This window comes from Topomyia yanbarensis, chromosome 3, assembly GCF_030247195.1.
Source record: "Topomyia yanbarensis strain Yona2022 chromosome 3, ASM3024719v1, whole genome shotgun sequence".
Taxonomy (NCBI): Eukaryota; Metazoa; Arthropoda; class Insecta; order Diptera; family Culicidae; genus Topomyia; species Topomyia yanbarensis.
This window is the reverse complement of record NC_080672.1, coordinates 253,252,513-253,274,021: the sequence shown is the minus strand read 5'-3', so window position 1 is coordinate 253,274,021 and position 21,509 is coordinate 253,252,513. Positions and strand designations below refer to the sequence as shown.

General features: G+C 39.4%; 1 protein-coding gene across 2 annotated transcripts in view; it reads right to left on the bottom strand.

Moving 5' to 3' along the window:
- Positions 1 to 8,396: 8,396 nt before the first annotated feature.
- LOC131690359 (ceramide transfer protein) overlaps positions 8,397 to 21,509 on the bottom strand; it is a 48,079-nt gene continuing 34,966 nt past the window's right edge. For both annotated transcript variants that reach the window (XM_058976070.1, XM_058976071.1), the window contains 4 exons: positions 9,864 to 9,980; positions 9,247 to 9,801; positions 8,925 to 9,060; positions 8,397 to 8,853 (listed from right to left, as the gene is read on the bottom strand). In XM_058976070.1, the coding sequence (XP_058832053.1) occupies positions 8,726 to 8,853; positions 8,925 to 9,060; positions 9,247 to 9,801; positions 9,864 to 9,980 (936 nt within the window). In that variant the 3' untranslated portion in view covers positions 8,397 to 8,725. The remainder of the gene's footprint in view (positions 8,854 to 8,924; positions 9,061 to 9,246; positions 9,802 to 9,863; positions 9,981 to 21,509) is intronic.

Below are 21,509 nucleotides of genomic sequence, written 5' to 3'. Positions count from 1 at the left end.
ATATCGTTCTGTCGAAACAGGCACGTCCTGACATTTGATTATAGAATGGCAGAAAGCAGTATCAACCGAGTTAATACGATAAAGGACCTAGGCATTCTCATCGATAACAAACTAAATTTCGCGCAGCACATTGCAATGACTACAGCCAAGGCCTATGCCGTGCTGGGGTTCATTAAACGAAACACGCAGCAATTCAGCGATATTTATTGCCTAAAAACGCTATTTTGTGCACTCGTGCGTAGCATCCTGGAGTACGGCGTGCTTGTGTGGGCACCCTATCATGCTGTTCAAATTAATCGCATCGAACGAATTCAGCGTCACTTTGTTCGTTACGCTCTGCGGTTACTACCTTGGACTGATCCTATTCGTCTACCGCCCTATGAACATCGATGCAATCTTCTACGTTTGCCAACTCTTGCAAGTCGGAGGATAATGCTGCAACGGCTCTTCGTGTTCGATCTTCTGGAAAACAATATAGATAGCCCGGAGTTGCTGAGCCAGCTCCGATTCAACGTACCACCTAGACCCACCAGACGAACTGATTTCTTTCGGTTACCGATGTATCGTACTCTTTTTTCACAAAACAATCCGTTCAATGTATGCTGTCGTAATTTTAATGATGTAGCTGACAAGTATGATTTTAACATTACTAAGACTACCTTTAAACATAGAATTATTATTAATTAAGGAACTGTCTGTACGAGAAAATCGAAGACCAGTATAAATAAATAAATAAATAAATAAATAAAGATATTCTCCACTTGGTAGGTAGAATTCAGTCGATTAAGAATCCCAAAAAATGAACTGACTGATGGTTGTACAACGTATTCTCATTATTCATGGTCAGGTTATTTTTGAACAGCACTTCCACATTTTTCTTTAGCTCATCCGTTGTCTTGCTATAAACGATGCGAGATACACTACGATGTTCGTACATTTGATCAACAATGTTTCTATAACCTGTCGGAAAAGTTCGAGTGCACATGACAAACCAAAACGTAGCCGTTTAAATCGCATGAGTCCATGAGTAACCGCTAATTTTCCACTGAAATATAGGCTCTGAATAGCATTTCACCCGAAAAACTTTATATTCTTTATTTTAGGGCTGTTTTGGAGAACGGGCCAGTCTGGTTCAGCAGGAAATCTCTTGTGGCGGCAGATTCCTGATGAGTACTGTTTGCTGCGGCTCATCCAGTTGAACACAAAGAAGCAAAAAATTTTATTCTTTTACCGAAAGATTACAAACTTACGGCTCTACTCGTCCGACCGGACCGACGTTTCAAGTATCAGAATTGCGAAACAGTAATTAACGAGGGGCCCTATTGTCACAGTCACACAGTCACGTCACTTAGTCACTAGAAGGAAATTTTCTTCTAGTCACTAAGTGACGTGACTGTGAGAATAGGGCCCGAGATCTGGCAGTTATTTCGAATACAAAAGTTACGTCCTTTGGTACAACGTGTAGCCGGAAGCTGTTTGCACTGCAAAGTCCGAAAGGCAACACCAAGACCACCAATAATGGCGCTGCTGCCGTGAGTTCGCTTAACATCACACATATTGATTACTTCGGCCCAATCCAAGTACAGGAAAGCCGTAGTTCGGCAAAGCGATGAAGGCAGTTTTTACGCGCCTCACTACGCGAGTTGTCCATCTGGAAAAGATACACAGTCTCTCCACTCAATCCTTTCGTCATGGCGATCAGCAGCTTCTTTGCTCGTAGAAGATCTCCGTCGGATTTCTACTCAGATAATGGGGCCTGTTTCCGAGGAGCTAACAACCTGTTAAGAGAGCAGATAGATGCAATTCATGATGAGTGTGCTGTAACGTTCACTAATACACGGACGTGGTGGCATTTCAATCCACCAACTACACCTCATATGGGCGCATCTTGGGAGCGGATGGTGCGCTCGGTGCAGGCAGCATTGAGAGTTTTCCAAGGGGTGAGTCGCTTAGAACAATGTGCCCTACACACTGTATCACTTCCGATAACACGATATAAGATTACGATTCACAGTAATACACGATCATTTCACTCGTTACCACAATGTGTGGCACACTGAGGCACACTTCTGACAACTCAAAAACTGTCAACAAAGTGTAGTTAAATGATCATAGCAACCATTGCTTTTGTTTTACTGAACACCATGGCACATCGTGGCACATCGAGGCACATTGCGGCACAAGCTACCACCCTTTTTGAATTGTGAGCACATTTCGATTTGTGTTAAGCGACTCACCCCTTGGAGTTTTCTCAGAGTATACTCGTCATCCAAGTGACGAGGTTCTGTAGACTGTTCTGTTGGAAGCAGTGTCAATAGTAAATTCCCGTCCATTAACCTACGTTTCACTAGACGACGTTGATCAAGAGGTGCTTACCCCGAATCACTTTCAGCTGCACGGGTCAAGTGATGTAGTGGAACCAAGAACATTGCTAGTGGACGATGGCTCTTCATTTTATGTCAGCTGGAAGCTGGCACAGCATCTGGTAAATGAATTCTGGAAACGTTAGGTACGGGAGTATCTACAAATTTTGCAAGACGGACTAATTGGTTCGCGTATGTGAAACCGATGGAACCCGGAGATGTGGTTATTGTTGTTGAGGAAAACAAGCGGAACGGATGGGTGCGAGGACGCGTCATGGAGGTCATGCATAGTAAGGATGGTCAGATCCGAAGTGCAGTAGTACCATTAAACGATCGGTGGTAAAGTTTGCCGTGTCGGATGTTCGTGATAAGCACCGGGGTTTATAAGGGATTTTTCTAGCACCTATAATTCTGATAAGAGAGTGACTGTTACCATCACACATAACTCAACAAAGAATTCGAACTACTAGTTACCAGTGCTGTGCAATTTCACGATGGCCTTTGAATTGTGACGGTAAATATGAAATAACCGTATCACCACAAAAATGACCGTTATTTCATTTCCATTTGCCCCGCATAGTGTTTCAGTTAACTATTTCTCACAGAAGCCGTAGGAGAGAGAGAGAGAGAGAGAGAGAGAGAGAGAGAGAGAGAGCGCATTGAAGTGATAGAGTGGTTATTTTGTATTGATATGGTAAACGAAATATTATCAGTCTATTGTATTCAGACAGCATGCTGTGCTATGTTGATTTTTCCCCCACCTTTTTGTTTCTTTTATGCAATGCTATTTGTGTGAAACTGCCTGTTTGTTAATACTAGCTCATTGTTTGCAATAAGATGACCGTCATAACCGTATTTATATTGTAAATAAAATGATGGTCAGTTTTCTTTCCTCTCAGTAATGATTCCAATGAGTGAGAAATTTAAAAGAGAAATTCTGGGATGGCCCACCTCACACCCATATACACATCTTTTGTGGAGAAAATTTTACAAGCAGATATCTTTCGATAATAATTGTCCATCACAATAATTATTTTACTTAGTCCCAAAATTTTATTAAGTCCCGAAAAAGTTAGAACTATCCGGACTACATTTTGGCCACTAAAACTACATTAAATGCTTGATCCACTGAAACCTGCTACATCAATATCGGGTGGAATTTAGCCGCGTTGGAGCCGATTAAAGGATAATGCCAAAAATCTATGTTAGTTCCACAAAGGTTAATTGAGCTGAATTCGGGAACTATAAGACGATCTCTTAAAAGCATTGAGGTGATATCTCAGATGCGATAGTCACAACTATAAAACAATTTGTAGTGATATAGGTGTCGAAGCTTTAGTTTTTAAGCTTTGTAGGTCGAGTTTCTATATGTAGCAAGCTATATTTGCCTAAAGCTTTCTTTAGTTGTCAAATTTATAGCAGCATAATCACACTTTTCCGCAAACGTGCTACTAATGAGATGCACAAGGGAGCGTCTACCCTATATCGATCATAAGGTGACCAGAGGTACCGCGTTGCGACGTTCAGCGAAATACCCTACAAGTGTTAAAATACGTTAAAATATCCCGGGAATTAAAATAGCTCATTTCGCATAATATCGAAACCATGTCAATGCTATTCCTCTGAGAAATGTAGTTCATTCAAAGTACCACATATTTTTTAGGTGGCATCAACATATTTGTTCCTTAGTGGATCATACTATCTGCGTAAATAAGGAAAATAAAACCTGAGTATTTGACAGATTTGACCATTTTGACATACACTTGTTATTGGTTTATGGTCAAAATTAGGATGCCCTAACAAACTTAAAAAAAACTTAAAAAGTGTCCAGTAAGCGAATCACGATACACACAAATGACGATATTTTAAGGTTATAAATGTACCATTAGTCAACATTTAAAATTAAACGTTTATTTTCCTCGAAAAAAAACACTTCTAATATGGTTCAAATCACTAATATATAGCCTGGTATAATATCCTTATAATTTCCTTATAGTACAATTTTGGTGTAGAGCGGGTCTGATCAGCATTTCTGCCCTCCCCAAAAATGCGTGAACCCCTCAACCTAAATTTAAACCTTTCCATTCCCATAATATAACTTGACGCTAAAATTTACTACCTCTTATCTATATTCCTATGTGAATTTTCCTTGATCTTGGGCTTTTAGTCATCTAGCATCCTATTCTCTGTTTTTCATGAATTCTGCTATTGAAGATCATGCAACCTCCATTTTAGATTTCCTGGTATTTGGTGTTACTTTAATCCGAGCACATAAAGAAGACTGGCAACTCTGTCCAAAATCTGGAGACAGCAACAGCAACGCCACTTGCGGGTAAAGGTGGTACTTCACATAGTGATGCACATACATATACAATTTTACATTAAGCTTTCTACCTTCCTACAATAGAAGCGCTGAAACCTTTCTCGCTTCTCGTTTGTATGGGGGAAGGAAAAAGATAATCAGCCCTCTCGATATTTAGTCTTCGCTAAATCCCCGGTTATGTCGAAGAGCTCTGCCTGTCATGGGCCAGTTGGAGTTTCTCCTTCGTTCCGTCTTCTGAGGAGTTGTAGGTTTAACTTGTTATGTATATGTATATTGAAGCGGCTCGCTGTTGTATGGGAAAACTTTAGAATGATTTAAATTAGTGAGCACAGAACTTTTTGAGTTCCTTTTGTGGCCCCAAATGCCTGTGCAAAATTTGGGAGCGGTTGGTTGATCCCCAGATTTTCGCATTGCGCTCAAAGTTTGTATGGGATTTTACGTTAATAAAGATCGCTATTTCACTCAATATGAAAAATCAGTTTTATAAACGAATAGTTCAACAACTTTGTCGAGATGGCAACTAGTTACGAGTCTCCAAAAAAATAGTTACAACAAATTTAAAACTTATGGTTTACAATTGCGTAAATTCATTATTTCTACCTTGTTCTAACCTTGTTACATCATGCTTTGATGACCTTGAAAAAGTTCATGTTATTCACCAATATTGAACATCAAAGGGTTACAATTCTTACCTGTCTCCTCGCGTATGCGGATGATTGTTATTCCTCCGTGAGAATGTGTACAACATTACCCGGCTGATCAGTATTCTTGAACCAATACTTGGATCTATTGGGAATCGAACCCAGGTGAGCTGCGTACAAGTCAATCGATTTGCCAACTGCACTTTGCCGGTCCCCCATCGCTAATGATGTTTCTCGTTCTTTTTGGCCTTATATATTGACCGTAAGGACCAAGTTACGATACCTTGGTGCTTTTATTACGAGTAGTCTGCACCGTTCCGAAAATACCTCCGACCGAATCAAGAGATCCTATAAAGTATTCCGTGCATTGTGTGGTTTTTTACACGGATATCATCTCCGGTGGCAAGCAGTAAAACGGTTGAATCATTCATTAATCACACCGATAGCAACTTATAGTATGGAGGTTTCAACCCTAGTTAAACGTAGTCGGAACGTTGTCCGTGATATGGAATTTACCATGTTTGAGACTTTGTTATCTCTGTCCGTTCACGCTCCAGTTATTTTCGATGCTGGCCTCCATACTGCTACAATCGAAGTTTCCCATGTTGACGAAGCTATTCCCGAAGCGGCCAATGGTTCTGGAGACCCCGATCGTTCGTCCATTGGAAGTGGATATAACGGTAGAAATATTAACCCGAGCTCTGATTGTTCTCTTCACTTGATGCCTCGTCTTCTGGGTGGATATACTATCAATAACCGCATTTGTGCCGCGCGATTGAATTATTATGGGAACGTTCTTATCTGTCCTCCCGATTGTATTCTGAGAACAGCTCTTGAGTACACAATAGTTAAATCGAAGAAGTTTGGGAGATCTTGCTTCCCTTGGCAAACTGATATTCGCAATGATATAATGCGCAGCAATATTCCCACAGAAGAATGGTAAGCAGCGGTTCTCAACCTTTTTAGTATCATGGACCCCTTAGAAATCACCCTGGGTTGCTGCGGACCCCCATGGATATGCATCGATTTTGTATGCTATCAATATGTTATTTTCAGTTCGTTAATATAAGCTATAATTCTACAATTCAGGTTACATGGATAATCTTGGAAATGGTAACCAAAATGCCTATGGTTGTTTAATAGTTGAAGTGTAATGATTGGAATATATCAGTAGTATTACTAAGCTGACCAACTCTGCTGAAAAAACAGGACAGTGTTGATGACTACGGTGAATGGTCGCGCTTCATTGCAATGCAATGGAGTACGGATTTTTTCGTCAGCGTTGATCAGTTTAAGTATTCCAAATATGGTGAGTATTATATGAATACTATGCTATATTTCCCTCTAAGGAGAATAATTGAGTAAACACCAAAACTTCTCAGCAAGACGAAAATTTTTGGTGAAACCAGTCTTTGTACGTGAAGGCCATAAATCCTAACTAAATAAAGTCATTGGTGCGTTTCGACATCGTCTCATCAGAAACTAACACTAACTTATTGTCGGAATAGATTAGCGCCGGCTTGACTGGTTTCAGCAAAAAATGTTCGCCCTGGTGAGAAATTTTGGTGTTTACTCAATTTTTCTCCTCAGGAGGAAATATAGCATAGTGCTTTCGCATAGGCCTGCTAAGCCAAGACAAGTTTCGGCTTCACTCTGTCTTATCGGCATAAACAGAACTTTGGCTCGGACGGGACGTCACGTTTGATCAGTCGTGACGCTTATCTATTCCGACAATAAGTTAGTGTTGGTTTCTAATGAGACGAAGTCGAAACTCAGCCATGACTTTATTATATGAATAGTTTGGAAATGGTTCCACAGATTTCTGGAATGGTATTCATTAATACGGGATTCTGCTTTGTATTCGTATTGCAAATATGTCCATTTTTTCTAGCCTACTGTTTCTGTTTGATCTTCAATCTACAAATTTCTTCCGAGGTCAAGAATTTTCTGGTGATAATCGTTTTTTTCTGCCATCGGTGATACTATTATTTTTATTGAATTTCGCAGTTTGTGATAAACGCAAAGTGTCATCTTACCTACATTCTCCATAACAGCATACTTTGCCCCGGTGTCTGCTACGCCGGCATGTTTCGCAAGCCAAGATCTAAAACTTCGTCCTAAGGTCGATCTACAACCGACAGAAGCGATTCCATACGACACGGTATTTTGATGCTCGAATTCGTTTTATTGTCGTTTTATCGTGGTGTAAAATGTTTGTCATCCACCAACATGACGAAAACATCACTTTTTTCCATTTATTGTCCAATATTTTAGCTCGATGGCAAACATCTAAAGGTCGAGTCATGCCGTATCGTTCCTATCTAGTGTGGATCGAGCTTGCTGCAAAACGAGCAGAACAATGAGAACTGTCAGTGGGGCCCATAATGTGTTTACACGCAGAGATGTTGGCTCATGTCAGTTCAATACAAACGGGATAGGGGTCCCATATTCGTGGCTTTACCCTAATGTTTTCAAACTAAACGGATTTTATTGGAAACGATCAATGCCAGCATTGATGGCATTTATGAGTCTGCAAACAATTAAAAACATAAAAATAGTTAATTGGGCACTGCACTAGACTATTCATCATACACATTGAACCGTATTAGAAGTAGATAAGCTCTTAGTTATCAAAAGCCTTTCGAATTTCTATCTGGAAACTTCAATCGCTAAAGAAAAACCGATTTGAATCTTGATTCCAAACAGCGCAGCGCTTGCGAAGACTAATACAATCAAACAACACATAAGCCAAACGTGTTTCCCCAATTCTTATTAACGACTACGAGTAAATCATTTTTTTCCTTTTTATATTGTAATTACATTCAATTAACAAGAAACTGGAAGCTTTGGAGTATTATAATATTAAAAGCAAAGAACAGGCAAGAGGGAGCAAAGAAAAAGCAAGGAGGTGACGGAAGAAAGTTTAGAATAGCGTGGAAGCTTAGAGTTTCCCGTCGTCTTAACCCTTTTGTTTTCTGCCACAACAATCAGGATATTTTGGCATTTTAAACATGTAGGTAGTAACCACTCAAGAAATCTGGACAAGACGCATTGAATCATTAGTCTTTTCAAAAGAATATATTTTATTGGATGATGTATTTTCGGCCTAACAGAAAAGGTGCTAACAATTGTTCCACATCTGACATCACAGCCGTTGCTCTCAACGGTAATGAGGATTTTAATCTACAAGCATAAATCCTACCTCACCTGTAAGATGCCAAATACGGTTATGGGGTGACAAAATATCACCACTTAATAAAGCTTATTCTAAATTTTAACAAAATTAAAATCTAGTCGGTTGGTTCTTGTGTTATTCTGTTAAAGATCTTTCCAAGTTTAACACATTTAGAATTAAACAAAAATTCACAGTCACACGCGCACTCGTTCGCTCTCGAAAACTAGTACATAATAGGCTTAGATTTACGCTGATCAACCACATATCCTGTGAAGCGTTTAAGGAACTTTGGATACTCTTTTTTGTAGATAGCACGAAGCACTGTTGCTGGGGCCCAGCCGCCAGGATTCACTTGAATGATACAGAAAAGATGTTCAGAATGACGCTTACATGAACAAATAACATTAGCAACAGTTACTTACCAGTGGAGCAATATGTTATCCTGCACGTCAGATCATCGCGGGTGGCGGTTTTACTATCCTTTCCAGGGGGTAGATATGTTTGACACACTAATATCACCGTTAGATAGATGCGAACGCATTTTCCTTGATTGGCAGGCTAAATATTAGGAATACAATATATTTAAACTTTTTGAATAAATTTCACTTGAAAAAAGATCATAAAAATCTGATGTGGTCGCCACAACGGATGATTGATGATAGTAGCAAACATGTCATATTGGTAATAATAATGTGCTATATTAACGCAACACTTTCTGTTGCTAAACAAGTAATTAAAACTCACCGGATACTCTTCGTTCTGATTGGAGTGATTGCACACAACCCACGTGTCGTGCGCTCCCACATCGGCATTGTCAGTGATCTTCCGCATGTGCGACCAAAACAGAGCATCACGTTGACTAGCGGGCCAAATGCGCTTGTACGTTTGCAGGAAGACCATCGTGTCGGGTGCGACATTATCCACTATCTGCACATCTTCCAGCGTCGTTTCCCAGTCATTTCGGTAGGCAGGATCGAAAAAGTAATGACACATTTCACGCGCCGTCACACCTTGCACAACGTGACAGGATTTCAACGGATCGATTACCATTCCATCGACTTCCTCTTCCCTTCGGTACATTTTCATTTCACCCTCGTCGGCAAACAGCTGCCACCCGTTGCCCCCATCACCGACTCCCTGACGAGCTTGATACAACTGTTCCGTGCAGATTTTGTCTATTTCCGGCCATAGCTTGTGACTGCGTGCCTGGGCACCAGTGCCAAAGTCCTCCGATTGCTGTTTATCATCGTCAGTCTCATGAGTGACGCTAAAAACAGAACTGGTCGTGCTGATTTGTGACTAGAAAAGTAATGTCTGTTGATTAGGGGCACACAGTATGATACGTAAATATTAACACATACCTGTTGCGACTGGAATTTAAGTCTCACGCGTAATTGTCGATCTTCCTCTATCTTATCCAGTCCTGTCTCGACCGCATCAAAGAATTCATCCTCCGGTATCGTGGAGTGGGGCCCTTCCTGGAAAAGAGATGGAGAATAAATAAAAATATTATAAGTGGACATAATAGGAACGTTTTCTAACGCGTTGCGTTAATGACTATGAAATTAGCTTTAGCTTAGCATATATGATCCATCAGTAACGTAACGTATGTGGAATGAAATTTTGACAACCCTTACCGCATTAATACAAAAATGCTACATTGCACAAGACACCATACTGAACGTCATACTCTAGGCACACATATTTTAAACATCTAGTGTTAATTTCGATCCACTAGGCAATCAACGCCTAATCTAGCACCTTGCTATTATGCAAAAAAAAGCTTTGGACGCAAAGGGGGATTATGGCATACCTTTTGTACAAAAAGCTGATAACCCTCCAAATGTACCACAACTATGTCCAATTGAGGTTTTCGGGCTTAAAGAATACAACAAAGGCATACGTAGTAGACGATTTTCATAGTTTGAAAGCTTTTTTACTTTAATTAAAAGTTATCAAATGAATACGCCTAGTGAAGGTTCAAAAAATGGCAAACATAGGTGAAATCATGTCGCTGTTAGAGACCGAGGAATTCTCTGCATCTCCACATGTATCATGTAAAAGAAAGATTTGTCAGTAAGTGTGCCAATAGTGTTAACATGTAATAATTGCTCTGTGCAGCCGGCTGCCGAGAACTGGGAAATTTCATGTTTGTTGTACATATTAATACGATTGACCAAATAAACAACATGGACTCCGGATGTCGTATCGGTGGCAATTTTCTCCAACGATTGTTTGGATAAAAAGCGAAATCTTATAGAGCAGAAATTTGTGTGCAATTTACTTTATTCTTGCGCCAAGTTCTATTCTTATAAACAGTTGGAATCGCACATGTATAATGGTTACGTAGTAAGAGGGGCTTTTATTAAAATTGAACAACAAAATAATATAAAAACAGAAATGGAAAACGGAGTTATTTTTGCAGCAATAGTAGAATAGAATGCTGATTCTAAGCAATCACTTCAGCGCGCGATTTATATATTGTTATGCTACCAACTGCATATGCCAAGTAAGTACTCCTTTTCTGCATAGGATTTTCCAAAAAACATCGATGTTTTGAGGTCTAAAAATTGCATGAAAAATTCTTATACACCGAATAAAAATTTATACTTAAAAAAGGAATACATTTTTGGGAAAACAACATTTCTGAAAAATCGAGTTTAAAGTTTCATGTCACCACTACTTCTAGTAGGCGAGGCGCGCTTCAAAGGTTTACAACTTTCGATGAATTGCTTAGATTTCTATAAAAATTGGGAAAACATGTACTTTCAGATAGTACAGAATTTGTTTTCGATTTTTCGAAAACAAAAAAGTATATAACTTATTATTCTTTCAAAATGAGTCGCTGAATTGATTAAAAGAGTCGATTCTTTTCTGTTAGTGAATCGAACGATTCGCGCTCGAAATGGTTCAGATTTCGCATCTGCGCACAGACGAGACACTATACAAAACTCGGCGCAGAAGTATCAAACGATCTTACAACCATCATACAGCCTTCAATGCCGTCTTGCAAACCATATTTTTATATTGTAACGAAATATAATTAGCAAGGGACTGGAAGGTGAAGTATTTTTCAAATATTAAGAGCCATAGTACTCAAGGAAGAGGAAATATTTGAAGTAAGAAAGTTTAGAAAAGCGTGGAGTAGGGTCAATGAACAAGCTTAGAGTTTCCCGGCTACTTAACTCTTTGTCTTCTGCAACGCAGAAGTCAGGATCTTTTGGCATTAAATGCGAATCACCCGAGTCTGCGGCATGTCAGGACAAGCGTAAAGTCAATTTAATGACTTATGCTGTCGGAACCGTCAGCATAAGTCATTAAATTGACTTTACGCTTGTCCGGACATGTCGGATTCTCATTTAATGCCAAAAGATCCTGACTCCTGCGTTGCAGAAGACAAAGAGTTAAGTAGCCGGGAAACTCTAAGCTTGCTCATTAACCCTACTCCACGCTTTTCTAAACTTTCTTACTTCAAATCCTTGCTCTTCCTTGAGTACTATGGCTCTTAATATAGTAAAGACTATGTCCAGTGTTTCTAAACAAACCCACGGTCGGGTGCGTGGAGTTCAAATTGCTTTTGTTTAGATATAGGATATTCTCGGTAACCGGCTATACAGAGTTTAAAAAGAATCATCAACTAAACAAGATCTTCTCTTTTTCGAGTGATCGTGTACTCGAAATCTAACTAAAATACTACCTAATACACTATGCTTTACAAGTCGCATCCCTTGCTTGGACCGAATCCTAGACCTTATACCCTTGCAAACCACCAACTCCGCGACATCTATGGAATAGTCTGATTAATCGTCTACCTTCCGTTAAGTAGGTGGAGCATCAACACTTCCCGTCTACCTTATTCTTTATACTTCCCCATGAACGATGGAGATGGGGGCGGCCGGCAATGGTGGGTATCATGCTGTTGAGGTTTTAATATGGGTCGGATTGGTATGAATTCCGACTAAACACTTCCTAAGCAACACTCATTAGATAATCACTAGAGATGCATCGGATATTCGGGCCGAATACCAGCCGATTTTGATTTAATCCGAATATACGGTACACCGAAAAATAAAAACCGATTTTCGAATACTTCGACGGAAAACAACCGTTCGCTCACAACAATGTATAGGGTTGCCACCCCTCCGGGTCTGACCCGGAGACTCTGGTTTTTGGAGACGATCTCCGGGCCTCCGGAATTTACACCAATTTCTCCGGATCTAGTGAGTCAATGAATAATTTTAACAGAATTTGTTTATTTCAAACGAGTTCTTCTGGCGTTAATATTGGCGGCACCTGCAGCGGCCATTAACCGTTGACCAGGGAGCAAAGCTTCGTTCTTTTGTTGCAATCTCCCTCGCGGTTATGATGATGAATAACCGAGTTTACACCCAGCAACGTAGTTCGAATATAAGTAATTCGATGCTGTTTTTCAGAATATTTGGATATTAATCAGTCGAATATTCGTCGAGTATTCGTTGGGCCGAACAATTAAACATTAAATATTCGGTATTCGGCTGAAAGCCGAATTGTACTATTCGGTGCATCTTTAGTGCAGTCCGCCAAAATCATCGTCACAATCACAACGCAACGCAACAAACACCAAAACAATCGACCTAGAACAAACACAAAAGAAGAAAACTCCCATATATCCCGTCCCATGTATCCCATAAGACCAAAAAGTGAACAACCGACCGACCAAAAGCAACAAAACCACCACCACCACGGACGAAGGCGCCTCTAGAGAAAGCCAATCAAATTAACTTTCCGATCCGATACCAGTGCTAGCAGTAGACGCAGCGCAGTATTTTCCAGCTCAGAAAAGGGATCTGCAGACACGGGCAAACTGCATGTGCATAACTCGTTGGGATGCCACCAAAAAAAACTTCAAATAAATACAAATCGAATCAACCATGCACGCGCCGTGTCGAATGAACGATAAAATAGCATTTCAACCACTTTAAGCGCTACTTAGATCTACTCTTGATAAAATATACGACTGTGCTGTTGCTAGACCCTGGCCATACTAATTTGCGACTGTTGTGCAATCGAAATGCTGATAACAAGGAGTATTAAAATAATTTTTTGTATGCTAAGTTACCACTGTTATGCATTTAAACTCCTCATATACAGTAAGAAGCATCTAAAACTCAAGTTAAAATTTGCTTTATTGCAAATCATGGTAATCACCATGGGCGGAGAAGCATTGCTAGCAGTTTACTGGATACTACTTTCCTAGCAAACTCGTTAATCCGTTGACTTGAACTTCCTTTGCAGTCATTAGTCATATAATGATTCCGCATTCGTCTGGCCGCATTGCCGGGTTTATGGGTAGGTACTATTGTAAAGAAACCTGCAAATATGACTACATCAGTTGAGAGCAAATTTGTTTTGGTTCTATATGCGGTCCCAAAAAACTGTTCAAAATTTCAGGTCGATTTATTATGACACGGCATCACGCAATGTGTTTGAAATTTATATGGAAATTACACTCAGGTTTTTTTTTACGCGGGGGATACGAGCCGCGTAAATGAAAACCGCGTAAATTTCAAAATCCGCGTAAATGAAAACCGCGTAAATTTCAAAATCCGCGTAAATGAAAACCGCGTAAATTTCAAAATCCGCGTAAATGAAGACCACTTAAATTTAAGAATCCGCGATAAAGGGAACTTCATTGATGGATACCGCGTAAATTCCAAAATCCGCGTAAATTTCAAAAACCGCGTAAATTTCAAAATCCGCGTAAATGAAAACCGCGTAAATTTCAAAATCCGCGTAAATGAAAATCGCGTAAATTTCAAAATCCGCGTAAAAAACCGCTTAAAAAAATACCGCGCAAAAAAAAACCGCGTGAAAAAAAACTTGAGTGTAGGAGAAACCTGCCATTTTAATTTATAAAGCTCGCAGTTTCCACTAATCCACCTACCTATACAATAGGCTGACCAGAATTTTTTTTTGTTCATATGACAGTGTAATGATGCAGGACTTATAACTCTCTTTCGTTTGAACAGTTTAATACAAACTTTGTTCAATAAAACAAACTTCAAATAAAATTTTGTAAAATATATGTTTTTGGAAAATTGATATTAGGGGGGGACTTGACGAAGACTAATCTAAATTTTAAAGATTTCACTATGTACCATATTGATAAAAACACCCTTTTTTATATGATATTTTTTCTATTGCATCGAATAGCATCAATTTGTTTAGTGTACATGAGAACTTTTACCAAAATTTATATTGAGGACCTTTACTAAAAATTGGCGAACCTATTCCCATTCATTCGTTCGTTAGGGCAAGTTAACACTTAGGAAACATTCATTTTTCAATAAATGGTTTCGCGGAATTTAATTTTAATTGAATGATTGTGAAGCAAAAGGAACATCAATGGTTAAATAATATTAAGGGTGAATCGGTATTTAATTTTGGTCTCTTTCAAGATTTTATTATGATCAACGTACAAGTCATGTCAATGATTTGTCTGCATATAAAAAACTGAGATTTTGTTTAACAATATTATATATTTATAATTAAGGAACCATTCATAAACCACGTAGACCGAAAATTTGAGATTATTGGACCCCTCCTCCCCCTAGTAGACTTAAGTAGACTTTTATCAACCCCCCCCCCCCCCCCTCACGCACACACACACAAAGTCAACGTAGACTTTTCGATTTTTCATTATTTGTGGAAAATGTGAAATTAGCAAGGAGCACATTATAATGGTTAAATAAAAATTAAACGTTAGGCGTTCAGATTTATTTCAAGATTTTCAAATATTAAGGACAAAAACAAATATCGATCAATAATGCTTTTCACACTGATTTTTGTCTACTACTGCTCAAATCAATTAGGAGGAAGGAAAGTTAAAATCCAAATATTTTTCTCTGATATACAAGACTCGTTTTTTGAATTTTATAAATTACTTACAGCTTTGAGAAAGGTTTCCGTTTTAATTTAACCATACTATCAGTTATACGAACGCCGTGTAGTACTAAAAGCGCTTTTTTAATATTTTTTATATTCAATTCGTTTATTTGATAAGGCACGTTTGCGTTAGCTTAAAGGTGCCATTTTTTCATTGTTTTACATTTTGAATTTCTTAAAACCGGGGGGTTACACTTTTCAATATTATTTTGTTTTTATATAATGAAACTAAAAAAAATTTACAGCTAACTTATACATATACAAGAGGGGATAATATTATATTCGTAAGATTGGGGGACGGGTCATTTCGTGTGTTCTTTGTATAGTAATGTACTTTATGATTTTTAGATGGGAGGTTGTTGGAGCAATTAATTTTTACCTAAGCGGAACATTTTACAAGCTTATTAACTAGAAATAACTAGAGGGAATGGTTCAATTTTATTAAGATTAAGGGGGATTAATTGTGGCTATTTTTAAGTAGTGGTACTGTTGGGCATTTCTTAACGAGATTAAATATTGAACAACTAAAACTAGAAGATAGGGGGCCACATAAGTTTTGGGAAAAAATCAAGGGGAAGAAGGGGGGTGAAGTCCTACATCTGTGGATTACAGATTCGGACGGATGCATTATGTATTGGGACGCCGGGCGGTTTTCCACGAGCCGGCAGGGATTCCTCCAGACGATTTCGTAGTACGGCTCAGATACGGATCGGCAACACACTGCGTTGCGCGTGTGATGTTGTACTGTAGGTCTCGTGTTGTTGGGTCATTCGACAGATGTTTTCTCTCGTCTTGGAGTCTCATCAAACCATCGTTGGGGTACGGTAGACGAAAGAGGGCGCTTCTGAGAATGATTAGATTTTTTAATATTTGTATAACAGAGTACTTCTTTTCAAAGTAAGTCATTTTGAGAATATTTCAAAGAATATATTGCTATAACTAATTAAGTTTAGCCGAAATGCCACTCACAGCAACAGTGCAGAATTGCTAAGCTAGCGAGTACACACCGTCCATGTTTAGTATTATCTAGACTGAAATATTAAACCAAATATGCACACAAATTTCACTTTGCGTGAACAAATTTCAATAGCCTAAAAGCTTAGCTCCGAATATTTATATAGTAGAGTCGGTTTACCCGGATATGCGTCGAGCCAAGGCGTGAAATTCACGGCCGTTTAAAGATTTTGAAATCAGTGTAAATGATTCTCTTTTCCTTTTTTATTTCGACTATGTTAGTCACATTTTCTTTTTTTACATTTTAACGACATTCAATTAGCTAGAGATTACTGGGTAGGGAAAGTTATGAAAATTAGAGCCATAGTACTCAAGTGAGAGCAAGGATGTGAAGTAAACAGTCGGAAAACTAGAAGTGGCAGGGTCATTAGAACAGGCTTAATATCGTACGGGCTTAATTTTTGTCTTCTGTTAATGAGGGTCGAGCTTAGGCAGTATAACTACGAATCACCCGAGTTCACTAACATGTGTCCTGGTAATGATAGACGTGTCCATCTTTATACTGCCTAAGCTCGACTCTCATTAACAGAAGACAAAGATTAAGCCCGCACGATATTAAGCCTGTTCTAATGACCCTGCCACTTCTAGTTTCCCGATCTGTTTACTTCACATCCTTGCTCTCACTTGAGTACTATGGCTCTAATTTTCATAACTTTCACTACCCAGTAATCTCTAGCTAATTGAATGTCATTAAAATGTAAAAAAAAAGTGTAAATGATTGTATCAGAAATTTCAAACTGATTAACTCGTGTAAGCGTTTTGTTGTAGAAGTTTTACTACTCTGCTTGAACCACCGAAATAAAAAATAAAAAATAAAGAAATGAAAAAAATCAATGCACTTATTGTTAAATCGGGCGTTTCTTGTTATAATGGTGGTTGTAATGCTTAATGGGGGCGTCTGGGGTAGAGGGTAAAAATAATCAACTTCTTTTTATCCGCTTAATTTTTAGTATTGAACCTCTAGAAAGATCTCCCACAATCTCGGTGGTCACGCTGAACTTCTTTTGTTTTAAACAGTCATGCATTCCACGCGCGTATTTGCTATAACACACGCAGATTTCAATCTATCAGCAACAATTTTAGAAAAACTTAAAGCGATAAAAATACAGTCTAAACAATACACTCCAAACTACTTCTACCCAAATTTTCAAGAGAAAATACTCAATGGGTCAGTTTCTACAGCGTTTTTTTCGTGATGCAATTTGATGTGGGACGCCCTTTAATAACGTTTTTCTCGTAACCGCCTTCAAATTGGCGTTCAATTTGGCGAACACGATAACTCAAAAACTAATCAACGAATTGACTTGATTTTTTTATGAGGATGCCCAATATGCTCAAACCCTATCGATAAACTACAGAAAACTGAATAAAAAATTTTTTCTCCCTATTATTTTGAAGAAAAATGAGCGAATTTTAGAATAAAACCAAGTAACAGCAAGTATCATATTGACATACAATTAGCACTAATAATCAATTTGAATTCTATTTCAGAATATTCATTGTAATGAAGTCCGATTCTAAAGAGTATGTTAGTTTTTTCCGTTTTGTTTATCTTAACGTAAAAGCGGAAATATGGAAGTATTGAATAGATACTGCATCTTTACCTTTCTTTACCTTTACTTATAATCTTTTAAAAGGCTCTTACCATAATGGTTATTAAGGTAATAATAATATTTGCAAATATTTTGAAACCATTAAAATAACTATGTTACTGCATTTACATGTTTAGTAAATAGGATTTGGCAAAATATCCCCCTCCCCGGCGAAACAACTTTCGTCAAAATGACCTTTGGCGAAATAACCATCAGCGAAAAGACCCGCTCTCTTAGTAGAAAATCGATTGACCATCTTTTTCAAATGCTAGTTTTTTCACTTTATCGTTGATCATCACCGCTCTGAATCATCTCAAGCCCAAAATTGGATGTTTCGCTCTGCAAGATAAACAAGATCAACAGGACAACGGATCGATATACGCGAGAAAGTCTGCAAAGGATTGTGTTGGTGCAAGCTAAGATTCTTAAATTAGTTACCGAAGAAGCGTTTCGAGTTCGTCTCATCAGAATCCGACACTAACTAATTTAGTTATAGGTTTTGCTCCTTTTTACCCAAATGTTTCCTCACTAAGAAGAAATATAGCGTAGTGCTAACATTCTTGATAATGAGTTACCTACTCTTTCTTCAGGCATTAACACAATTGAGTACGTTTGGAACATGATGTCACGCGATGTTTTGATACCACGTACTACATGGGACAATAGCAAAGCTCGGAGAAACGAACAAATCAGTATGGGATCAGCGTCAAAAACCTCGAAAGACTACAAATCAATGGTAAAGGAAAAGCTAATGCAGACGGACAGTCGAATTATTACTAATAACTGGTGTTCAATAAAAAAAATGAGAATGATTTCAATACCTTTCTGTAATTAAAGTTAAGAGCGTAATTTTTTCTCTCCAAGAGAATTGCTCTCTGGACTCCCTAGAAATTGGTGGCATATTTCTTTTCGCTCGGGTGCTGTCAGTTCAATACAAGATGGCGTCAAAACAGCAAGCACTCCGCGAGCGTGTTGTAAGCTTTTGTGAAACACATAGTCATCATGGAAAAAGTTAACGGTGTACCACTTTCGAGACGAAAACGTGCCTGTGAGTACAATTTACCGGATCCTTGCATCCCTGAGTGTGGAGCGAAAGGCCGGTAGCGGCCGTCCGGCGAAGATAATGTCAAAGAAGAAGAAGGAATTGAAAAAGCTGTTCGACAACAAGAACGGAACGAGTTTGTGTGACGCCGGTCGTAAATATCACTACTCCCATACCTTGATTCACCGAACCCTCAAGATGAACGACATCGTCTGCCGGAAGAAGACTCGGTCCCCCAAGTACACGGACGAGCAGATAGCGATCGTGAAATCGAAATGCCGCTGGATGACGAAGAACTACCGCGGGACGTCGTTCGTGCTGGACTACGAAAATTACTTTCCGCTCTCGAAGACCCGCATCCCAGGAAATGACAACTACACTGAAGCCTTTTTATGCGGTTTTTTATGCGGATTTTCAAAGTTATGTGGTTTTTTTATGCGGATTTTCAAAGTTATACGGTTTTTTATGCGAATTTTCAAAGTTATGCGATTCTTTTTATGCAGCTTCCTTTTAATTTCTAGGGCACCACCTGAAGCGACTTTTATCGAAAGATAGACCCTCGTGAATGCACATGCTTAAACAAAAGACACAAAATGTTTATATTTTTATTTTAGGTTATAAATCACTAGTCTTTGGATTAAGGATATGAGAAGCATTCTTGATGCAGTGAAAATAAAAACAGAAAATGACTGAATACTTTTTTACCTTTCTCATAATAAAACTTATGCAATCGGTCGGAATTTCGACTTTTTAACCGAGGCCCGCAGAGCCGAATCTCTTATACCATTTGACTCAGTTCGGCGAGATCGGAAAAAAGTCTCTGAGCGTGTATTTTTTTTTACTTGGTGATAAAGCTTTTACGCCGACCCGGCACACGTTCAGTAGTTAGACCATACTACCGATTTCGTCCATCGTGTGCCAGAGTGAGGGACTCTGAACAGAGAAGATAACTCTGAACCCTATTCCTCTAAGCTCCACCAAGAAGTCCGACATTTGCCTGATTCCCCGGATTCCGTTTGAAATGACTACTTCGGGGGAGGCGTGCTAATGCACTTCACTTGATTCCAGGTCTAGCTGGTCGTGCTAGATTTAACTGGTCTCATAACCACCATATCAGTCCTGCACGGCATGATATCCTACATCCTCTCTACGTTGACCAGTTGGATGCCGTGGTCGATCTGGCGATTCCGGTTGGAGGATGGCTTCCAGTTCACTGGTGCCCCAACGTCCAGGGTCTGTCGCGTTCGGTGCTACTCGGTGTAGTTCCCGACAGTGGAGCTAGACTACCTCGGCGGAGAGTTCCCCGACGAAAGAATGTCTCCTGCAACCGTTGGCGGACACGTTATTCTTCCTTAGATGCAGTCCGGCAGAATGCCGAGGTCAGTCCAGCGATTCCCGGTGGAGGCTTGCGTCCGATTCACTGGCGCCCCGATGATTCAAGCCGGCGATTCGCTACGGACTACTCGGAATAGTCCCCGACGGTGGATCTTTCCTACTCCCACGAAGAGTTCCCTGGCAGTGGAAGATCTTCCGAAACCGATACTACCCGGGCAGATGCCGAGGTCGGTCCTGCGATTCTGGGTGGAGGGTGACTTCCAGTTGACAGGCGCCCCGACGAGTATCTGCCGGAGCTACTTCCCGATCTATTCTACTAAACCCCGGCGGTGGGCCTAGTCTACTCCGACGGAGAAATTTCCCGACGTTTAAATTTCTCTCGAAATCGTTATCTCTATGCTGGTCAGTTAGGTGCCGAGGTTAATCTTGCGATTCCGGGGAGTCACGGTTCCGACAGCATAAGTCATTAAGTGACTTTACGCTTGTCTGGACATGCCGCAGACTCAGGTGATTCGCATTTAATACAAACAGATCCTGACTCCTGCGTTGCAGAAGAAAAAGAGTTAAGTAGCCGGGAAACTCTAAGCTTGCTCATATGACCCTACTCCACGCTTTTCTCTAAACTTTCATTCTTCAAATCCTTGCTCTTCCTTGAGTACTATGGCTCTTAATATTGAAAAATATTTCACACCTTATGTGTTTTTTATGCGGATTTTCAAAATTCTGCAGTTTATGCGGATTTTCAAAGTTGTGCGTTTTTTTATGCGGATTTTCAAAGTTTTGCGGTTTTCTTATGCGGATTTTCAAAGTTATGCGGATTTTTTATGCGGATTTTTTTATGCGGTGCGTATCCCCCGCATAAAAAAAACTTCAGTGTACTATTCCAGCGACAAGTCGGCCACACCCCACGAAGTAAAATATAAGGTTAAGCATAAATTTTAAAAAAATATGCTGTACATCGCCATATCGGACAGAGGGATTACAAAACCGTGGTTCAAACCAAGCGGTCTGGTCATCAATAAACTAGTGTACCAGGTGGAGTGTCTTGAGAAAATTCTTCTGCCGCTCTTTAGTCCGCATGACAAATTAGAGAATTCACA